Source organism: Eubalaena glacialis, chromosome 14 (assembly GCF_028564815.1).
Source record: "Eubalaena glacialis isolate mEubGla1 chromosome 14, mEubGla1.1.hap2.+ XY, whole genome shotgun sequence".
Lineage (NCBI taxonomy): Eukaryota > Metazoa > Chordata > Mammalia > Artiodactyla > Balaenidae > Eubalaena > Eubalaena glacialis.
In genome coordinates this window covers 83,972,203-83,992,426 of record NC_083729.1, presented here as the reverse complement: position 1 = coordinate 83,992,426, position 20,224 = coordinate 83,972,203, and the positions used below count along the sequence as shown (strand labels likewise).

The 20,224-nt window shown below is 49.2% G+C and overlaps 1 protein-coding gene across 2 annotated transcripts in view; it reads right to left on the bottom strand.

Moving 5' to 3' along the window:
- The window catches only part of MALL (mal, T cell differentiation protein like), a 28,256-nt gene extending 8,436 nt beyond the window's left edge, over window positions 1-19,820 (bottom strand). The window contains exons 1-2 of one of the 2 annotated variants that reach the window (XM_061210942.1): window positions 19,620-19,703; window positions 1,830-1,898 (exon numbers count right to left, since the gene is read on the bottom strand). In XM_061210942.1, coding sequence (XP_061066925.1) covers window positions 1,830-1,865 — 36 coding nt within the window. In that variant the 5' untranslated portion in view covers window positions 1,866-1,898; window positions 19,620-19,703. Of the gene's footprint in view, window positions 1-1,829; window positions 1,899-19,619 lie in introns of both variants that reach the window. The other variant, XM_061210941.1, reaches the window with a different exon arrangement.
- Window positions 19,821-20,224: the final 404 nt, after the last annotated feature.

The following is a 20,224-nucleotide window of genomic DNA, read 5'->3' as shown; positions in this document are numbered from 1 at the left end:
TTGACACATAGGAATTCTTCCTAATAGTGTGGATCTCATTAACTGTTATAAATATGGCAGATATATTCTGCCAGCATATGTCTCTCACATTTTTTTCTGTTTTGTTATACTTGTTCATTTGTTTTATTTTTTAGATTCCACATATAAGTGAAATCATACAGTATTTGTCTTTCTCTGCTTTATTTCACTAAGGATAATACCCTCCAGGTCCACCCATGCTGTCACAAATGACAATATTTTATTCCTTTTTATGGCTGAGTAATATTCCATTGTGTGTATATACCACATCTTCTTTATCCATTCATCTGTTGATGGACACTCAGGTTGCTTCCATATCTTGGCTGTTATAAATAGCACTGCTATGAACACTGAGGTGCATATAGCTTCTTGATTAGTGTTTTTGCTTTCTTTGGATAAACACCCAGGAGTGGAATTGCTGGATCATATGGTAGTTCTATTTTTAATTATTTGAAGAACTTCCATATTGTTTTCCATAGTGGCTGCACCAATTTATGTCTCACATCTTATGATGTCTTTTGGTGAACTGAGTTCTTGATTTTAACGTAATTGAATATGTTAATCTTTTCTTTTATAGACTGTGCTTTTTCGGTCAAGTTTAAGATCTCCTTAAGAAATGAAGATATTCTTGCATCTCAGATATTCTTCTGGGATCACTTTCTTTCTTCCTGCAATACAACTGTTAGTAGTTTCTTTAGGAAAGGTCATTTGGCAGCAGTCAGTTTGTCGGAAAACTGTCCTTATTTCCCCCCTGACAATTATTTCCTTTGAAGGTATTTTCCCACTGTGTTCTACATCCTTCCATAGTATTCCATTTTGCTCCAGCTTCATTGCCGCTGTGGAATCTGTCTTAGCTATCTGGCTGCTTTTAGAGTCTTCCCGCTGTCTCTGGTGTTCTGCAGTTTGTGCAATAGTGGTACAGGGTGTTGAGGTGTTGCGTATCTTTTCATTAATTTTGCTTGGTATTTATTTTATATTCAATATCTGATGATTCCATTGTCTTTGTCTTGGTAGCCTGATTCTGTAGTTTGTGGCTTCTGTTAACTTTCATTCCTGTTCACTTTTTCCCTCCTATGTTTATTGAAGTTTGATTGTGATCACGACTGTGGGTGTAGCTCAGTTCTGAATGATGCTCTTGGAGACTTCCTGGATAAACAACTCCACTTACTTCTGTCCAGCTTGGCTGAAAGATATGCAGCTTTCAGGTCCTGCTTTTCTGGGACTAGAGTTCTCATCTTACAAATAAACAATAAGGTTCCCACTGCCGTTGTCCTGGAGAGGAAAAGTACGTTTGAATTTATGGAGAATTCTCAGGTTCTTCTGAAGAGAAAGGCACCAGGAGGAGAAGCCAGAATAGACCAGAGAGTTGACAACAAGGCAGAGCTTCCTGGGCTCTTGTAGGGCTGGGCAACACCCCCGGAAGCCTGGCCGCCTCTGAAAGCACCAGCTCTGGGAGCACATCTCCCCAGACCTCAACAAACAATCTCCAAGTGAATTTTGGAAGTCCTAGGCTGGGCCTGGGACTACCAGTGAGTGAGCCAGGGCTGCCCTGTCCTGAGGAGGGAGCGTTGCAGGATGACAGCCGCTGTCCCCAGGCTCTTGCCTGTTGATCCCAGTGACGGGGGCGCTGATGCTGCAGGGAGGTGCCAGGGTTCGGCTTGTGGGTACCTGCCAAGCACCTTCCCCACCAAGCCATGGGAAGTGCATAAAGATGCTGGCCCACCGCCAGTACCCGAACAACGCTGGCTATTAGTGGGAATGGCATTCGGGAGTTAGTGACTGCACCAGAATCTGTAAAATTTTAGACTCACTTGAGACCTCCGAGGGCAGAGAATGGTCTGTGCCATTCACCATTGTATTCCTAGTTCCCAGCACAGGGCCTGGAACAAAGTAGGTGGGAAGGGTATCAGAGAGCATTCTTTCAACTGACTCAGTGATAAGCCCACCACTGCCTCACATTCACTAGGGGCTTTACAGTTTATAAAATGCATTCACTCGGGCGGCCTCATTTCTGTACAGCAATTCTAATTCCCTTGGGCTTTCTAAGACCAGAGAGCTGCCACTTGATACCTGCCGCCACTTACTGCCAGCTCACCTGTGCCAGGCCCGGGGTGGGGGGGCGAGTGTGCCTCAGCCCCACCCGGCCTGTCAGTGCTGGCAAAGGGGTCCCCGCCCAGCTCCTGCCATCAGAGGCCACACTGAGCAGACACTGCTGCACGCACGCAGTCTATATGTCCCCACTTCATTCTCACCACGGTCTGTGAGGTGCTGCTGACCTGGAGGGGACTGAGGTCTGAGGCCACGCAGGGCACAGGGTAGGGCACCTGTGCGTCTCGCCTCACAACCAGATTTCACACCCCAAAGGTAGGACCTCTGAGCATTTGGGAATCTACTCAAATTGCACGGGAATCTTCTTGGCGTAAATGTTGCATAATCCATAATGAACATTACACAGAGGAATGTTATTTACTTTTTATTTCCACACCCTCTACCTTCTGAACAGTTGAAGGGACCAGGGCCAAGGACAAACTCCAGGTGAACTGAGACCCAGTGGAGTTTGTTATCCTGTTTCTGCCTCAAGCAGCCTAGGTTGGATTCATTACAGGGAAGGCAATTTCGAGTATTTGTCTTGACTTTTTTTTTTAAACTTATATTTAGCTTTCCAAATTTTCTTTGGCAACCTAAACTGCTGTCTCCTTTTAATCCTCATTTTGTATTTCTCAAGAGCAGGAGATATTTTTAGATGTTTGGGGCTGGCCTTCAACTTGGAAGAATATTTTATTAGAGGCAGACATTTTGAGCAAGTGTATTTCAAATACAATTTTGGCAATTTCTTAAGTCTGTTCCTTAAGAACAATCACGGATTACTCCTCTATGCATTTTCTAAAGGCTGAACCGAAACTGGAAAGGATCACTTAAGGGAGGACAGAGCTTAACAATAAGTTTATTAATTACTCGTTCTTCTCTAGAACATGGAGAATAGCTCCCTCACGTTTAGGGAGCTGGTTAAAGAACTAGAGGATGAGAACTGGGGTAACAGCACCCAGATGGGAGCGATGGCTGATTCCAGGTCTAGGGTGGGAAGTTGGGCCTGATACCTCATCAGAGCAGATAGCAAAGGCTTCTGGGGTTAGGTCAGAAGGATTCAGAAGGCTCCTGCTGGCCAAAGATGGGACAATTTGACCTCTAAATAAATATAATAACTACTATGGGATTGGACTATATCAACCAAGTCGCAAGTCATGAGTTGAAAATGATACTCTTTAAAAAGCCCTACTTTGGTCACTTTTGGAGGATGCTTATTATTTTGGAAGGCAGCTATGTTCACCACTATACCGTCAATAATTATTATTTTGAAAAATGCTTAATAAAGGAAAAGAATTAAGCCAAAAATATGGCATAAGGGTAAGGAGCTTCTAAAATACATGGATTCCTGAGTCTTAACCCTCAGAGCAGCACCCTGAGTCTTGCTACTCCTGGAACCATCCGGGGACTTTGAGGAAGCCCCAAGGTCTGGATCCTGCCCCAGAGATTCTGATGGAACTGGTGAGGGAGGCTGCGTCGTTAAAAGATCCCCAGGTGATGCAGCCAGGACTGAGAACCCCCAAAGCCCCTCTCTTTGCTTCCAGGCTCATCCACTTCAGTTCATGAGACAGGAAGCATCGATGTTCCCGGATTCGAATCCTACCTCTGCCTATTGGGCAGGTTATTTAACTCATCTATGTGTCCACGTCCTGGTCCATCAAACAGAGGAGGTGGGGATGGCTTCTCTCTCCTGGTTTCTGTGAAAATTAGATGAGTTTCTCTGGGACAGGGTGAGTGTTGAGTAACCATTTTTGGCCGTGTTATTAGCTATAAGGAGATTGGAGGGAACCTTCCCTGAGAAAGACCCAGAAGAGGGAAACTCCAAGGCCAGCCTTCCTGAGGGATGGGAAGTTCACTTCTGGAAGAGCTGGAAGACTAATCAGTGGGGTGAGTGAGAACATTCAGCGGGCACAGACCCTTTTAAGGAGTTGATGAAAGCTTTGGTCACCTAGAAAAATGTACTGATGTATGTGCACGAGTTTTGTCTACAAATCTTGGGACTCACAGACCCTCAAAGCCCACCTGCAGCCCCCAGGTTGAAGTCAATTGCCATTGCCATTGCCAGGTTAAATAACGGTGCCGTCAGCCAATCTACTATTTTGACAATATTGATCAAGACATTAAATGCACATATTGTTCGACCCAGTAATTTCACTTTTTGGAATTTGTCCTATAAATAATGCACATGCACAAAATGATGAATGTATAAGGTTGTTTATTAAAGCCTTGCTGCAGAAATAGAGACACAGATGTAGAGAACAAATGTATGGACACCAAGGAGGGGGAAAGTGATGTCGGGGGTGGTGGTGGTGGGATGAACTGGGAGATTGGGATTGACATGTATACACTAATATGTGTAAAATAGATAACTAATAAGAACCTGCTGTATAAAAAATAAATAAATAAAATAAAATTTAAAAATTCAAACCCCCCCCTCAAAAAGCCTTGCTGGTTACAGAAAGATAAAGAAACATCCCAAATGTTCATTCAGAGGGGGCTAGTGAAAGCAATTATGTCTGCACAATGGAACACTCAGCAGCCTTCAAAAAGAATGAAAACTCTGTATACCAAAATGAAACAAACTCTAAGAATTGTACAAGGCAGAGACCAGCGTGCCCAGTGTGCTATGATTTATATAGAAAAAGAAGAAAATGTATGTGTGTAAGCTTGTGTATATGTGCATTTGTTTGTAGATGCACAGAATGTTTCTGGAATGAGACTCAATAAACCAATCAGTGCCCTGGCCTCCTGGGAGGAAAATTTCTTGGCTCAGGGACAGGGTTGGGAAGGTTTAAACTAATCCAAATCACCAACATATACACTGAAAAATAAAGAAAGACGCTGTGCTGGATGATGGATGCTCGTTTCAAAAGTCAAAAGATTTTGTAGCAACATGGATGGACCTAGAGATTGTCATACTGAGTGAAGTAAGTCAGAGAAAGACAAATATCATATGATACCGCTTATATGTGGAATCTAAAAGAATGGTACAAATGAACTTAGTTACAAAACAGAAATAGAGTCACAGATGTAGAAAACAAACTTATGGTTACCGGGGGTGAAAGGGAGGAGAGCGATAAACTGGGAGATTGGGAGTGACATATACACACTATTATACATAAAATAGATAACTAATAAGGACCTACCGTATAGCACAGGGAACTCTACTCGACACTCTGTAATGACCTATATGGGAAAAGAATCTAAAAAAATTTTTAAAAAAGAGTGGATATAGGCATATGTATAACTGATTCACTTTGCTGTACACCTGAAACTAACAATATTGTAAATAAACTATACTCCAATAAAAATTAAAAAAAAAAAAAGATTTTGAATGGGAGAGACAAAAAGAGAATTGCCTTTCCTTTGGGGAGAATTGCCTTTCCTTTGATCTGTCCACCTGGTCAGAGCAGCAGAGAGCTGAGGGGCCTCCGAAGGGCCCATGCAGGGGCTGGGCTGCCACAGGGCAGTGAACTTCACACCCTGAGAGCTTCTGAAGACAGTGCTGCCCTAGCGATGACCCCATGTGAAGGGGGGAGGAGGAGCCAGAAGACACCTGGCTCAGGTCTGCACCTGGGCTCCTGGCTGCACCTGGGAGGTGTGGTCCAGGTGGGGCAGACCAGGTGCTGAGAACCAGGAGGAGATGCTGGCGATACTACAGGTGATACTACAGGTGACACTACAGGTGGCAGGTTTTTCTGCATAGCTGGGCGGTATTTCAGCCTGGCTGGTCCAGTCACCACCAACACTGCATTCCTTTGCTTACCACTTGCCTTAATCTTCATGAAGCGTTCATGGCCCCTCCTTCCCTTTCCTGGCACTCGGGTGAACGCAGACTGTACCACGAAGCCTCAGAAACGGCAGGCTGGGAGGAAAAGGCCTGACTCAAGACGGGGAGGCCCAGGAGGTCAGCAGTGCCGAGTGAACTGGGGGCTCCCACCCCTTCTGATGGCCCGGGAGGAACGGGCTCCGTGAAGGACAAGTTCTGGCCTTGTCCACGGTGGGAACCAGAACTCCCTGAGGGCTCCCTCTGATGCTGAGATGTCTCGAGATGAAGAATATGATTGTCCCTCACATCCAGGTATCCATGGCCCACGCTGTGTAAGTCCAGGGTCTTTTGGCCATTGTTTACCCCCCTCCCCTTTAAAAAAAACTGTGGTAAAATACACTGAACAAAATCTACCATTTAAACCATTTTTAAGTGTACAGTTCAGTGGTATTAAGTGCATTCATGTCGCTGCATAACCATCTCCACCGCCCATCCATCTCCAGAATATTTTTCATCCGGCAAAACTGACACCCTGCACCCATTCAACAATAACTTACTATTTCCCCCCTCCCCCAGCCCCTGGCAACCATCCTTCTTTTGTCCCTATAAATGTGACTACTCTAAGTACCTCATATGCGTGGAATCATAGAGTATTTGTTCTTTTGTGTCTGGCTTATTTCACTCAGCATATTGTCCTCAAGATTCATCCATGTCGTAAGAATTTCCTTCCTTTTTAAGGCTGAATAATATTCCATTATACCATGTACCTATTTTGTTTATCCATTCATCCATCGATGGACACGTGGGCTGCTTCCACCTTTTGGCTATTGTGAGCAGTGCTGCTGTGAACATGAACGTACAACTACCTGTTTGATGCACCTCCTTTAAACAGGAAAAATAAGAGGAGATGCATCCAGGGGCTGCACTTTGGACCCCATCGGGCAGTCCTGGTGCAAATGCCCGAGAGACACAGCTCCTTTGAACAGAGCACCCCCTGTTCGTGCCACTGTGGCCAGAGCACGCGTCCCTCGGGAGTTTGGTACCGCCCACTCAAAATGCCTTAACTCTGGGGCGATTTTAATGGCTTAAACGGCATGCCAGGAATTAGATCTGTTATTATTTTTCAACCCTAATATTTTAAATTGATTGTAAAAATAATGTTAACAGCAAAGGAATTTTTTATTATGTTTCTTCCCAGGCCTAGCGCTGGTGTATACATATGCTTTATAAAGTTGTAAATCATAGTGAACATATATTTTGTATTCAACTTTCCATATTTTTCTATTTTGCTATGTGGCTCAATAATACAGTCGATTCTTGTCGTTCAAGGTAGTTCTGTAAAGTTGCCCTCAGCACTGGCAAATTTAGTTGTGAATCGTGAAGCATTGCTCCTGGGAAAATACAGAGCTAGGTTCCTGCGAGCTTGTGGTCACAATATTTTCATCAACTGATCAACACATAACTTTGTTTTATGTGTGTTTCTGTTTAAAGACACCTTATTTTAATATATACTGTTGATCCATTAACACTGAGCTCTCAGCCAACAGCTCTATAACTACAAGCTTATCTAACACGTATTTTCTACATAAGGCAAATCACTGCCTTGTCAAACTTAGGAACACTAGAAATAAGTTCAGCAGAGGACTTGGGGCTATTTTAAATAGCAAAATCTCCAACAAAAAGCACAAAAATATGCATGACATGGCACTAAACAGACCTGGGAAAGGACCCTGTTTACAGTATGAGCTGTAAGAAGGCAGCTATCAACCTCAGGTTTACCGTGTGTGTCTCAAATTTGTGACTTAAATGTTTTTCCACTCTGCACATGTCCTCGAATGACAGTGACAACACTGCAAGTATTGATTTGGGGGTTACACATAAATTTTAGTAAGTGAATTTGCAAATGCAGAATCCGTGAGTAATAAGGCCTGACTATACTTTCAATGCCACCATTACATTCCATCAAGTTGATAAAACTTCATTTACTCAATGAGGCCCCAGGGCAAGGAGGTTGGATGTTTCTAGCTTTTCCTGTTACAGATGATGCCACAGTAAATAACACTGCAGAGATAGTTGTCTTCTTCTAAATTCTTTCTATGGAGTAAATTGCCCAACTGGGCGTACTGGTGGGTGGCGTGGGGAGAGAGGGGATGTAGTGGGTGACTTTCCAATATGCGTTAGGTTCTACGCATCCCTTGGCTGGGACACATATGTGACTGCCCTGGCCAGTGAGATGCAAGCCTTCTGGGGACTCCTGGGAAGGGCTTCTTCCTGCCTCAGTGATGAAACAGTCCCACTCTTGCTCTGGCCATGGCTGTGTCTGGTATTAGGCCTGGAGCTATGATGAGGAAGAGGAGAGAGAGAAGGAAAGATGGATGGCACAACTGCACCGCCAAGGAACCAGCCCAGGCAGAGCCTGCCTAACTTCGGGCTTCCCGGGACATGAGATTGCCTACTTCCCTTCTGCTGGAGCCAGTCTGAGCCAGCGACAGCCCTTGTCATAGCCCTGCTGAGGACGTGGGATGCGAGTCTGCACAAATCACCCACACTCCTCACCCCCTCACTGGCTCCCCGTGACCCCCAGGCCACACTCGGCCACCACCCAGCAGGCCCCGCCTGTGCCAGTCTCCCTGAGGCCCCTGCAGTGACCCCAGCATCGGGCCTTCCAAATGTGGGCTGAGATCTGTTAGTGGGTGTTGAAATCCATCTAGTGGCCACCAGCATTAAGAAGTTAAGCAGAGTAGCAGCAACATGGATGGACCTAGAGATGATCGTACTAAGTGAAGTAAGTCAGACAGAGAAAGACAAATATCTTATGATATCACTTATATGTAGAATCTAAAAAATGATACAAATGAACTTACTATAAAACAGAAGCAGACTCACAGACATAGAAAGCAAACCTATGGTTACTAAAGGGGAAGGGGTGGGGAGGGATAAATTAGGAGTTTGGGATTAACAGATACAACCTACTATATGTAAAATAGATAAACAACAAGGACCTACTGTCTAGCACAGGAAACTATATTCAATACTTGTAATGACCTATAATGGAAAAGAATCTGAAAAAAATATATATACATATAACTGAATCACTTCGCTGTATACCCGAGACTAACACAACATTGTAAATCAACTATACTTCAATAAAAAGTAGCTTGTTTTGAAAAAAAAGTTAAGTAGACTAGAAGAAAAAATACAGTGCATTGTCCATAGAAAGGGAAATACTGTTTCCTGAATCTTTTGTTTCAGTTACACACACACACACACACACACACACACGAAGTTGCCATGAAAATACATTTCTTCAGTGCATCACGGTCAGCTGTGGAAACCCCAGCTCTAGCCTGCCTTCCTGCCTCTGGCCGAGGGCCTCTGTCCCACTCCTCAGTCCCTCCCTGCACTGTGCCAGGGGGCAAACACTCCCCCCGGCGTCAGTTCAAAGCCCTGGCAGCTGCTGCAGCCAGAGCCCCATCCTGGGTCCTGGGGGGGTCACGCTGAGGCCTGTGTGGGAAGCATGAGCCACTGAGAGGGAGGGAGAGGGGACGGCGGGTTGTCAGACACGTGGGGGAGTCCTGGAACGTCCCCTATCTGCGGTGATGGGACTTAACATAAAGGCACGGGCGGCCTCCACAGCTGGGGGATTGGGGCCCAGCCTCTTCCAGGCCGCACCCCGCCCCTCCGTGGGGTCAGGCACCCCTCAGCAGTCCTCCCCTGGCTGCGGGCCTCCCTGCGGGCACCGCAGGGCCCCCAGTGCCCACGTGGGTCCTCTTTAGCACCCACGAGGCCACTCCCATCTCCACATCTGGGGCCCGCAGCCTGTGAGGATCTCTGGGCTGGCAGGTCACCTCCTCTGACCCAGGAGGAAACCGGTTCTGAGAGGTGGAGTGACTTCCCCTTGAGGGCGTGGCCGGCCCGGGCTGCCATCCCGGAGCCCGAGGCCACCCAGGCCACTGGCATCGCGTGGAAGCGCTGCGCTCCATAATTCAACCCAGGACCCTTCCATACACCAGCCGCTCCGTCCTGACTCCCCGAGTGAGAATTTTCTCTCTGTGGCTTTAAGGTGAGCAGGAAATTGCCGGCCCAGGCCCCTTGGCCTCCACGTGAGGACCCCTGTCTTATCCGGTCCACTCCATGAACAATGGTGCGGGCCAGAGCTCCGCCCCGGGCAGAAGAAGTCATATACGAACCCCTGGTACCCACAAGGGCTCTCAAGACTGGGCTGGCCGCCCGCCAGGAAATCAGCCCCTGCCCTGGGGTGTGAGCCTGGGAGGGGCAGGATGCCGGCGGGAGGGGCTGGTGAGTCAGCGGCCAGGCCTCCTCTGCCTTCCTCCCCCCACCCCCCCATCGGCTTCCTCCCCCAGGACCACGCCTGCCCATTCAGACACCCACCCCCACTGGCCCCGCTTCTCATGGACTCAACAGTCCAGATTTACGATGTAACATAAACTAAGATAATAAAAACCTTCTTATTCCTCCAAAGTCTAAAGGGCTTAAAAAAACAAACAAAAAAACTAAGCATTTTAGGGGCAAATTTGTTTCCTTTTTAAAAAAAATTTGTGCACCTTAGAAAAGTTAGAAAGTACAGAAAAGATGTAAAGAAGCAGGATAAACACATCCCACTCCCCACAGCGGTCCCCATTTCCCAGGCCTCCCCCCTTGCCTCCCACTACGTTTATTAACCTTGGCTCCCTTCACATGTCCCCAGATGAGCCCTGGAATTGGGCTCGGGGGAGGGCCCCACCTTCTCCTTCCCTCAGGAACTGCAGACATCCTGTGACCCGTGGCCATGTTCCTGCCCTTCACCAGGCACCGAGGACCCACTCACTCTAGTTCCAGTTGACTCTTGCTCAGCTTGCCCTTCCCCTGCTTGTCTAAGACCAGACCAATTGTCACCTCCTCCAGGAAGCCTCTCCTGACTACTCCTCCCCAGTCCCTGAGCTCCTGGATGCTGGACTCTGACCTGTGGTCTTTGCGTCCCCGATGTGGGGCACGGAGCCTGGCATGAAGCAGGTGCGCAGCACGTGCTATTGATCCACTCAAGAGGCAGGTGGCAGCTTGCTGGACTCTCCCCTCCTGGCAGCGCAGTCTCATCTTCCTGGGCCTGATTCCCACACAGGTGGCAGCACCTGACGCCTTCTGGGCCAGCCACTGGCCCAGCCACGGACTGGCATTTCTGCCAGGAGCCGGGACCACATGGGGACAAACACCCATCTGTTTCATCCTCACGCATTTCCTACTCCATCACCTCCCGGGCCCTAGAAATTCTCTAGGTCGGGAGCATCTCCCCTGGGAGAGCAGCTGGGCTTCCCTGGAAAGCTTTTCCAACCCCCTTCCTCCTCCCCGGGCACGTAGGAAGGACTGGGCAAGAACGTGCTGTCGGAGAGGACAGTGTTCAAATAAACACACACACTCCCACTCCGACCCAGCATCACGTGGGCAGAGAGAGGGGCCAGGTGTCAGGGGGTGGAAATGTAAGCAGTAAGCAGTAAGCAGTAAGCAGTGCAGGTGCAGAGAAGCAAAGCTCAGAGAATCCCTCCAAGGGAAGGGGCTGGGGGGCGACGTCTTCGAAATAGGTCAGAGGACTCTGGAGCCCCAAACCCGTGATGTCTGGCCCCCCCTGGGTGGGGAGTCCACGGAGGCCCCACTCTGGGGCCTACCTGGTACTTTCTGGGTCCAACCTGAGGCTGGAGGTTGGAGGGAACTGTGGGACATGGGCACCGGCCGACTCTGCTACAACAGGGCTGGGCCGAGATGGGGAAGGTCTGCCAGGTGGCTGGCAGCCTGGCTGGCAGGTAGGGAAGGAAGCAGGGAAGGGCTGGGGAGAGGGGGGAGGAGTCAAGTCCAGGGAACCGGCGTGAGGCTCCTCCACCCCACCCTACTCTGGCCTGCTTCTCTACTCCGCCACTTGCCCACCTGGACGACACTCTAGAAGCCTCTCCTGCCTCCCACGGGGAAAGTTCCGCAGGTGGAGAGCCCCTGGAAGGGCACTGGCAGGGGTGGAGCCTTCTTATCAGTGAGGCTTCTTATCTGGGGCTCCCTTGGCCCAGCAGGACTTAGCGTGCTGGCCCCTCCCTGGTTCCCTCTGCCCGGGGGCCCGGTTATTTCCTTCAGGGCACCTGCCGGTTAAGAGAAGTCCTCCTGGTGGGCTGACCTTCCAGCAGCAGCCTTGGTGGCCTGTCTTGTCTGAACTGAGAGAGGCCACCAGCTCAGGGAAGGTTGCTTATGGTTTGGCTGAACGGTCGGGGGAAGAACAGGACCAGACGTCCAGACACAGGCAGAGGGGAGTGTGCAGATGTGGGGATGTGGGCTGTTAGTTAGTTAGTTCTGAGGGTCTCAGCTCAAGCCCATCCTGCCGTGGTCTGCTCTGCCATGCAGCTGGAACCCTGCAAGCCACGTTTCCCGGTTCCCTTTGAAGCTGGATTCTTGCTAGGTCCTGGCACTGGGAGGACTTGGAGGGGACTGGAAAAGGAGACTTTTCCAGGTCCTGTCACCGTCACGCCAGCAACAGTTGGCTCCAACCCCAAGGTCCCTGTGCCCCTCCTCTGGGGCAACCACTGCCTCACTGCAGCCCCACCGCACCCCCGCCAAGGCTGGGCTGCCTCTAGAGGCTGGAGGATGCACGGTGCTTGCTTTGTGCACTCATCACTCTCTGGTGCTTCAGCATCTCCTTGCTGCTCCTTCAACTGCAGGAACAATTCCCTGTGTCGAATGCCCTCTGTGGCAGAGCCCCCGTGCTTTCCGTTCCCTCCTGCATTGAAAGGCACCACTTATTGGTCTCCTTGGCTAGTCTCCATCTGCCCCCATTAAGCATCAAACTCCCTAAGACGGGGCCATGTCTGTCCTCTTCCTCATTGTATTCCTGTGGTAGGCACAGGGTAGGGGCTTAATAAATATTTGTTGAGTGAATACATGGGATTTAAGTGGGGCCGACTTCTTCTTTCCTTACAGCTTGATTTTATATATTTGTTAACCTCTCAGACCTAGGAAGTCTTAGTCTGAACAAGCAAATATCTAATCCCTAATCCAAATTCTGTAAGAATGCCAAGCCCTCACCCTGAGGGAGCTTGTCCTGACAACTTCTCTAGCTGCAGGAGCCTTTGACAAGTGAGGCTGTGCACCCCTGCTTTTTACCCTGTTTCCTATCTTGGGATGCTCTTCAATGTTCATGCATCACTCCTTTAAGACAGGGTCCAGGATTTACCATATCCCTCTTATTATTACCTTTTTATTCTTGTATCCCCCTGAGAGCAAAGCATGGGGCTAGAGCAATAGTAGAATCTCAGTAAATATTTCTTGGTTTACAACTGGGATTTGCTCACAAGAGACCCATGCTTTCTAGTAAGAGGTCCAGACGACCACCAACAATAACATAGTATGGGCTCACATTTCTAGAACAGTTGTTACTGAAACCCCAGAGCGGTCTTAGGAGATCTTTGCTGCTGCTGCCCCATTGTTAAGGCTCAGAGTGGTTAAGTAACCTGCCCAGGGTCTCACAGCCATTAGGCGGCAGAGCCAGGCTTACCCTTCCCAACTGACTCTATTTTACTGAACCTGAACAGCACGGGGGTGGGGGGGCTCCCAGGGTAAGGGCTGGGCCCGGGGCCGGGAAGCCAAAATGGGTCCAGGCAACTGGGGAGGCTGACATCCGACTCCTTTCCACACGGCCCCTCCCATTCTTCTCAGGATGCTTGCTCTTCCCAGCCCCACACTTTAATTTTCCTTCTCTTTGCCCTGTTCTCCCTCCCTGTCGCAGCTTTCCTGGGGCCTCCTTGGGCATCACTGCGTTGGGTCTCAGTGGTGCCCTGGCCATGGAGGCTGTTGGCCCCTGGTCCTGCAGGGGCTGGGCAAGGTCAGGGGCGAGGCCGGGGACCCGGTGTGGAATGAAGGGAAGGACAGACGCCACAAAGATGAAGTAAAGCTGGGGCAAATTGAGTTTACTTTTACTGCTCCCCAGAAGTATGGAGAATTGAAAAGGGAGCAGACGGGAACAAGAGAAAGGATTTTTCCTTTTGGAAAACTCAACTTCTAAAGAAGTGTTAGGGCTTCCCTGGTGGCGCAGTGGTTGAGAATCCGCCTGCCAATGCAGGGGACACGGGTTCGAGCCCTGGTCTGGGAGGATCCCACATGCCGCGGAGCGACTAGGCCCGTGAACCACAACTACTGAGCCTGCGCGTCTGGAGCCTGTGCTCCGCAACAAGAGAGGCCGCGATAGTGAGAGGCCCGCGCACCGCGATGAAGAGTGGCCCCCGCTTGCCGCAACTGGAGAAAGCCCTCGCGCAGAAATGAAGACCCAACACAGCCAAAAATAAATAAAGAAATAAATAATTAAAAAAAAAAAAAAAAAAAAAAGACGTGTTATAACAAAGGGGAGGTACCTGCCCTAAGCCAGGCCCAAGATGAGCCCTAATTCCCTCTCTCAGCCCCACACAGTTGACTGACGGTTCTGGGGCTCAGTAAGCTCTCAAACAGGCTTTTACATATAAACAGAGTAGAAAAAGAAACAGGCTGAAATGAAGGGGAAGCTGGGGATCTGGATAAGATATAAAGGTGAGCTTCCCCAGCGGGAAGGTTCTGGAATGAGCTCCTAGGGTGGTCAGAGTATTTCCTTCTGACCACTGTGTGGGCAAATTAAAAAGCTGAAAGCATCAAACACCAGAGTGTCCAAATTGTCTCTCCTTTTAAATGGCTGACTCTCTAGAAACCTTCTTAGCTGTTTCTTTGTAATTAGTCAAGTATCTAATTAATAAGTTAACTAGTGAAAAGGCTGAAAGTTAAAAGACTTCCTTGGACTCTTATTTACAAAGCTGTCCCTCAGTTGTAGTCACCAGGGCCAGCTGTGTGTCCACCTTTCATCCTGTAAAAAAGCTGATGAACCAGCTCACAGCAGGCAGGTAATAGTCACGTGATCCCTGCCCCAGGCCGGCCACCCACACGCTGTTTGCTCTGAAGAGCCAGGCAGTGGGGCTGTGAGTCACCTGGTCCCCAGCCCGCAGGGTGCTGGTTCCAGCAGGCTCCCACACTCACTGAGGAAAGGAGGGAATAAACAATGTCTGTTCACTGAATGAAGGAGAAAGGAAATAAACGACATCTGTTCTCACCTTAAAACGCACTGATTCAAAGGCTCCTCACGCTTGGAGCTTACGTATTGAAATTAATATTGTTTTCAGATGAGAAATCTGAATTCAACTGTAAACCAAACAAAATACAAACTTTAATGTTAAAATCTCCAAAGTCTTGTCCGTTGCCGGTGGGAATGTAAAATGGCCCAACCACTCTGGAAAACGGTTTGTCTGTTTCTTAATAAAAATGAAGCAGACACTTTATTATACAACCCAGCAATCACACTCACTCTGGCATTTCCCCAGAGAAGTGAAAATTACATCCACCCAATAACCTATATGAGAAAAGAATCTAAAAAAGAATGAATAAATGTATATGTATAACTGAATCACTTTGCCGTACACCTGAAACTAACACAACCTTGTAAATCAACTATATTCCAATAAAATTAAAATATTAAAAAAAAGAGAAAATTACATCCACCCAAAAGCCTGTATGTGAATGCTTATAGCAGCTTTATTTAGAATAGCTAAAAACTGCAAACAACAAAAATGCTTCTCACTGGGTCAATGGTTAAACAAACTATAGTAAATCCACACTGTGGAATACTACACAGAAATGAAAAGGGAGTCACTACTGATATACACAGGACTGGGATGCACCTTAAGGGCATTTTGCCGAGTGGAAGAAGCTAATCTCTAAAGACCACGTACTGTACGATTCCATTTATTTCTACAACTTTCTTGAAATAAGAAAATTATAGGGATGGGGGGCTTCCCTGGTGGCGCAGTGGTTAAGAATCCGCCTGCCAGTGCAGGGGACACAGGTTCAAGCCCTGGCCCGGGAAGATCCCACATGCTGTGGAGCAACTAAGCCCGTGTGCCAGAACTACTGAGCCTGCGCTCTAGAGCTCGTGTGCCACAACTACTGAGCCCCCGTGCCATAACTACTGAAGCTGGCGCGCCTAGAGCCCATGCTCTGCAACAAGAGAAGCCACCGCAATAAGAAGCCCGCGCACCGCAATGAAGAGTAGCCCCCGCTCACCGCAACCAGAGAAAGCCCGCGCACAGCAACAAAGACCCAACACAGCCAAAAATAAAAATAAAAAATAAATAAATTTATAGAAAAAAAATTATAGGGATGGAATTAATAGTTTCCAGGGGTGAGAGAGAGAGTGAAAGAAGACAAGATGGGGTGACTATAAGACAGAAACAGGAGGGAGATCTTCATGGTGATGGAACGGTTCTGTGTCTTGGTGGTAGGGGTTACGTAAATCTACACGTGTGAGAAAATGGCATCGAAGTAGAGACATAGCTTACGAATGTTGGCTCCCTGGTGTCATGTTGTAAGAGAGAGTTATTACAAAAGGTGTGGCTACAGGGAGAGGCTGGGGGAAGGGTGTGGGAGGCCTCTCTGAACTATCTTTGCAACTGCCTATCAATCTATAACTATGACAAAGGTTTGAAAATGTGCATTTTAGTGTTAAAAACTCTAAAATAAAGCCACTTAGGCAAAGATCGTTAACAGCAGGCTGTGGGGAGCAGAGCTGGTAGGGAACACGAAGACCCCCTGGTGTCTGGGCCATCCTAGTCTGTCATCATCATTGATACAAAAGAGCTGGAGGCTGTTGGCAGCGGGGGCTGGCGTGAGGCCTCAGGGGAGCCCTTGTTGAATTCTGCTCTCCCTGTGCTTTTGGGCCCTCGTTTTATAAGAAGGCCCTCGCTGTCTTAGGAAACAGTGGCTGGAGGAAGGTGTGCCTGCAGTCACCCCCGATGTGCACCCTGGCCGCCCCCATCATGGACCACATGTGAATCCAGGTTATAGATTTTGCTTTCTCTGCCCCTTTTTGCTGGCCTGAGCTCCCAATTTGAGAATCCACTCTCTGGACTCATGGCCTTAGAAAAGCATACGCCTGTCCCTGATGCCTTAGGCCCCCCAGACTGAGAATCTGGGACCCCCCAAGGCCTGGGGCTCTGTGGTCAGCCCCATGGGTGGCAGCAGGCAGCATACCCAGGCGGCCGGGGACAGAGGGGCTTCTGCTAGGCTGATCCTGCACTCTTCTCTCCAGCCCAGCACATCTCCTGCTCATGGGGATCAGAATCAACCACCAGGGAATTCCCTGGCGGTCCAGTGGTTAAGACTCTGCGCTTCCACTTAAGGGGGCGCAGGTTCGATCCCTCGTTGGGGAACTAAGATCCCGCAGGCCGCGTGATGCGGTTAAAAAAAAAAAAAGAATTAACCACCAACTGGACATTCTCCCGTCCTCTCCCGTTTACCTTCCCATCCGCACCCCAGATACGATGCACACTTGGTCCCATATTCCATGCTAGGAACGCTCATTTAAGGAGAAAGCAGGTGCAGAAGAGCATGTACCGAATAAACCCATTAAATATATACTCATATGTGTATAAATACGAATATATGCATATACATGGATTATAATTCTTTCTGTATTTTCTAAGTGTTCAGCAATGAACAAGGATTACTTACAAATTAAAACTAAAGTTGTAATGAGGAAACATCAGACAAGGCCAAATGGAAGGACTTTGTACAAAATAACTGATAAGTATTTTCAAAAGTCTCAAGACAAAGATGGAGGGAATCGGCCCAGATTAAAGCAGATGAAGGAGTTACGGCCACCAAATGACATGCAGAATTCTGAACTGGATCCTGGACTAGGAAAAGGACGTTTGTGGGGAATTCAGCACAAGCTGAACAAGGTTCATTAGAACAGTGGATAGCATAGTATCAATGTTAATTCCCTGATTTTGGCAGTTGTACCATGTAAGATGTGGCCCTTAAGGGAAGATGAGTAGAGAGTATATGGGAACACTGATCTACTGTTACTAGCGTTGCTATAAATCTAAAATGATTTCAAAAGAAAAAGAAATGAACGATATGGAACCAGTGACATCATCCCACCCCCTGAGATACTCAAGGCCCCGGAGCCCAGCATAACCAAGCACTTTTCTTCCCCGCCGGGAATTCCGCTGCAGGAGCCCAGCGTCCTGGGGCTGCGGGCACCAGATGGCCCTTCTCGCGACTGCCGGGTACTTTCCTGACTCCTGAAGCCCCATTCCTCCAGCCTCCTGCCTGCCAGCCTCTCCTGGGGTCCAGGCCTTTCCCTCTCCTGCCCCCCAGCCTGGAAATCCAGCCTGTCCTTTGAGGTCCAACTGCAAAGTCGCCTCCTCAGTGACAGGCCCGGACCCCTCTCCGAGGTGACAAGGTCGGATGGCCTCTCCTTGCTGGTGTCACAGCGCAGGACCTTCGCCCCCTCAAGCACCGTCTGACTGTAGCGAGGAAGTGCTCGCGGGCCTCCGTCCAGCAGACAGGGAACCTGGGAGGGCATGGGTCCTGTCGCCAGTGGCTGGTGTGACTGACACGGAGCATGTGCTCCATAAAAAGGGGAGGAGTTGACCCCACCCTGGCCATTCTTGTGGCTGTTCCAAGGCGAGGGGCACGCCTGGTCCAGAGAACTCACAGAAGCGCTGAGATGCCATCAGTCTGGCGGGACGCCCTGACTTGTATCCCCCTAGGGGCCAGGCCTGGCAGAAACCTGCTTCTTGGGTGGGGTTTCAGCTGGAGCCACCCAAACACGGGGTCCACCCTGCCTGGCTTCCTTTTCTTTCTTTCTTTTTTTTTTTTAAAAGGCAGTGCCACACGGCATGCAGGATCTTAGTTCCCCGACCAGGGATTGAACCCGAGCCCCCTGCAGTGGAAGCGTGGAGTCCTAACCACTGGACCACCAGGGAATTCCCAGGCTTAGCTTTCTTGTTGCCATCAATGGGCTCCCTTTAGCCAGTTTGCCAAAAGATCACTCAATCAGGCCAGCCTTCCAGGCAGATGACAGGGTGAGAGGATCGTCAGTTCCAACTGGAAGTTGGAACCACTTTCTGTCTTTTCCTCCCTGCCCAGGGGCAGCACTGCCAAACTCAGAGTTGGTAAGAAAATATCACCCACAAATTAGAAATTTCAGAAGGTGTTCGAAAACCAAAAGAAACTTCTCTGCCCTAAATTGTTCACCAGACTTGTGATCCGCGTCGGTGAAAAGGACACGGTGACAGCCGGCTCAGAGTGGACTCGAGTTCTGTTGAACACTCTGGACCCAGCAGGGATTGGGGCCCCGTTTCAGCTGCAGGGACCCGGAGAGGAAGGCAGTGACAGGTCGTTGAGAGCACCCAGGACATCTCACACGACTGTTTTATGGCAGATGTTGTCATAAGCAACTTCCCACACAACTCCAAGTTCAACGTTAGCTGACGTGACAATTAATACTGGAAGAGCTGCTCTCAGAAGGAAAGACAGAGTGCCCCCGTTGTGAACTTTAGAAAAGCACAAACAACAAGTAGTTGGAGAAAAGAAACCACATAATAAAAGTCCGTTCCCAACATCTTCCTGAGGACCCAGGATACTTTAGCAGTTTGCCCACACCTCCGATCACCAGGTCGCCTGCCCAGTTACCCCGGTGGGTTTCATTTTGGGAGGAGGTGACCCACCCATACTGCAGAAGCCCAGAGGCGCTCAGGGAAGGGTTAGGGGACACCCAGCCTGGAGCCCCGTGGGGGAGACTGGAGGCCACGGCAGCTCTGGCCTTGGAGCCCCTTCCCCAGGGAGCTGCTTCCAGCTCCAGGCCGGTATCTCCCAGCCCCCGCTTTATGCAGGTGGCCCCCACGGCCGCACTCACCAGCTCGGGCAAGAAGAAGGCGTAGGGGATGGTGAGGAACAGCGCGACCCCCGAGGGCACTTCGGGCTGGGCGTAGCTGGTGGGAGGTGGGTCGAAGGAGGCCATGCTCTCACCCACTGCCTGGCGCCCTGGCTCCACAGCCCGTGCCCGCAGCCCTTCAAATATCACCTCCTGCCCGACACACCCATCAGAGGACGTTGCCTGGAAGGAAAAAAAAAAAAAAAAAAAAACCGTTCCAGCCCAGCAGGTCCTTCCACTGGCTCCAGCCAAGAGAATCCTCAGTGAAATGCGGTTTGTGCATCAGACAGGTTTTTGCCCGGGCTGGGGCAGAGTCGCTAAGGAAGGAGAACCGGAGCCTCTTCCTAGACTTTTCCTCCTAAGGAAGTTTTGAATCCCAGGCGTGCTACTCCAGGGGAGGCCAGCTATAGCCACCACCCCAACCGGGTGCCCAGAATACAGGCTGAGCCGCTTGAATGACAAAGACCGTTTATTGAGGAGCTACTAGGCGCCAAGAAATCTGCAGTCAACTCTGGTGCTCCCCACAGCCCGGCACATGGCTGGTTTGCCCCTTTTCCAAGTGAGAGGCCAAGAATCTGCCAGGTCAA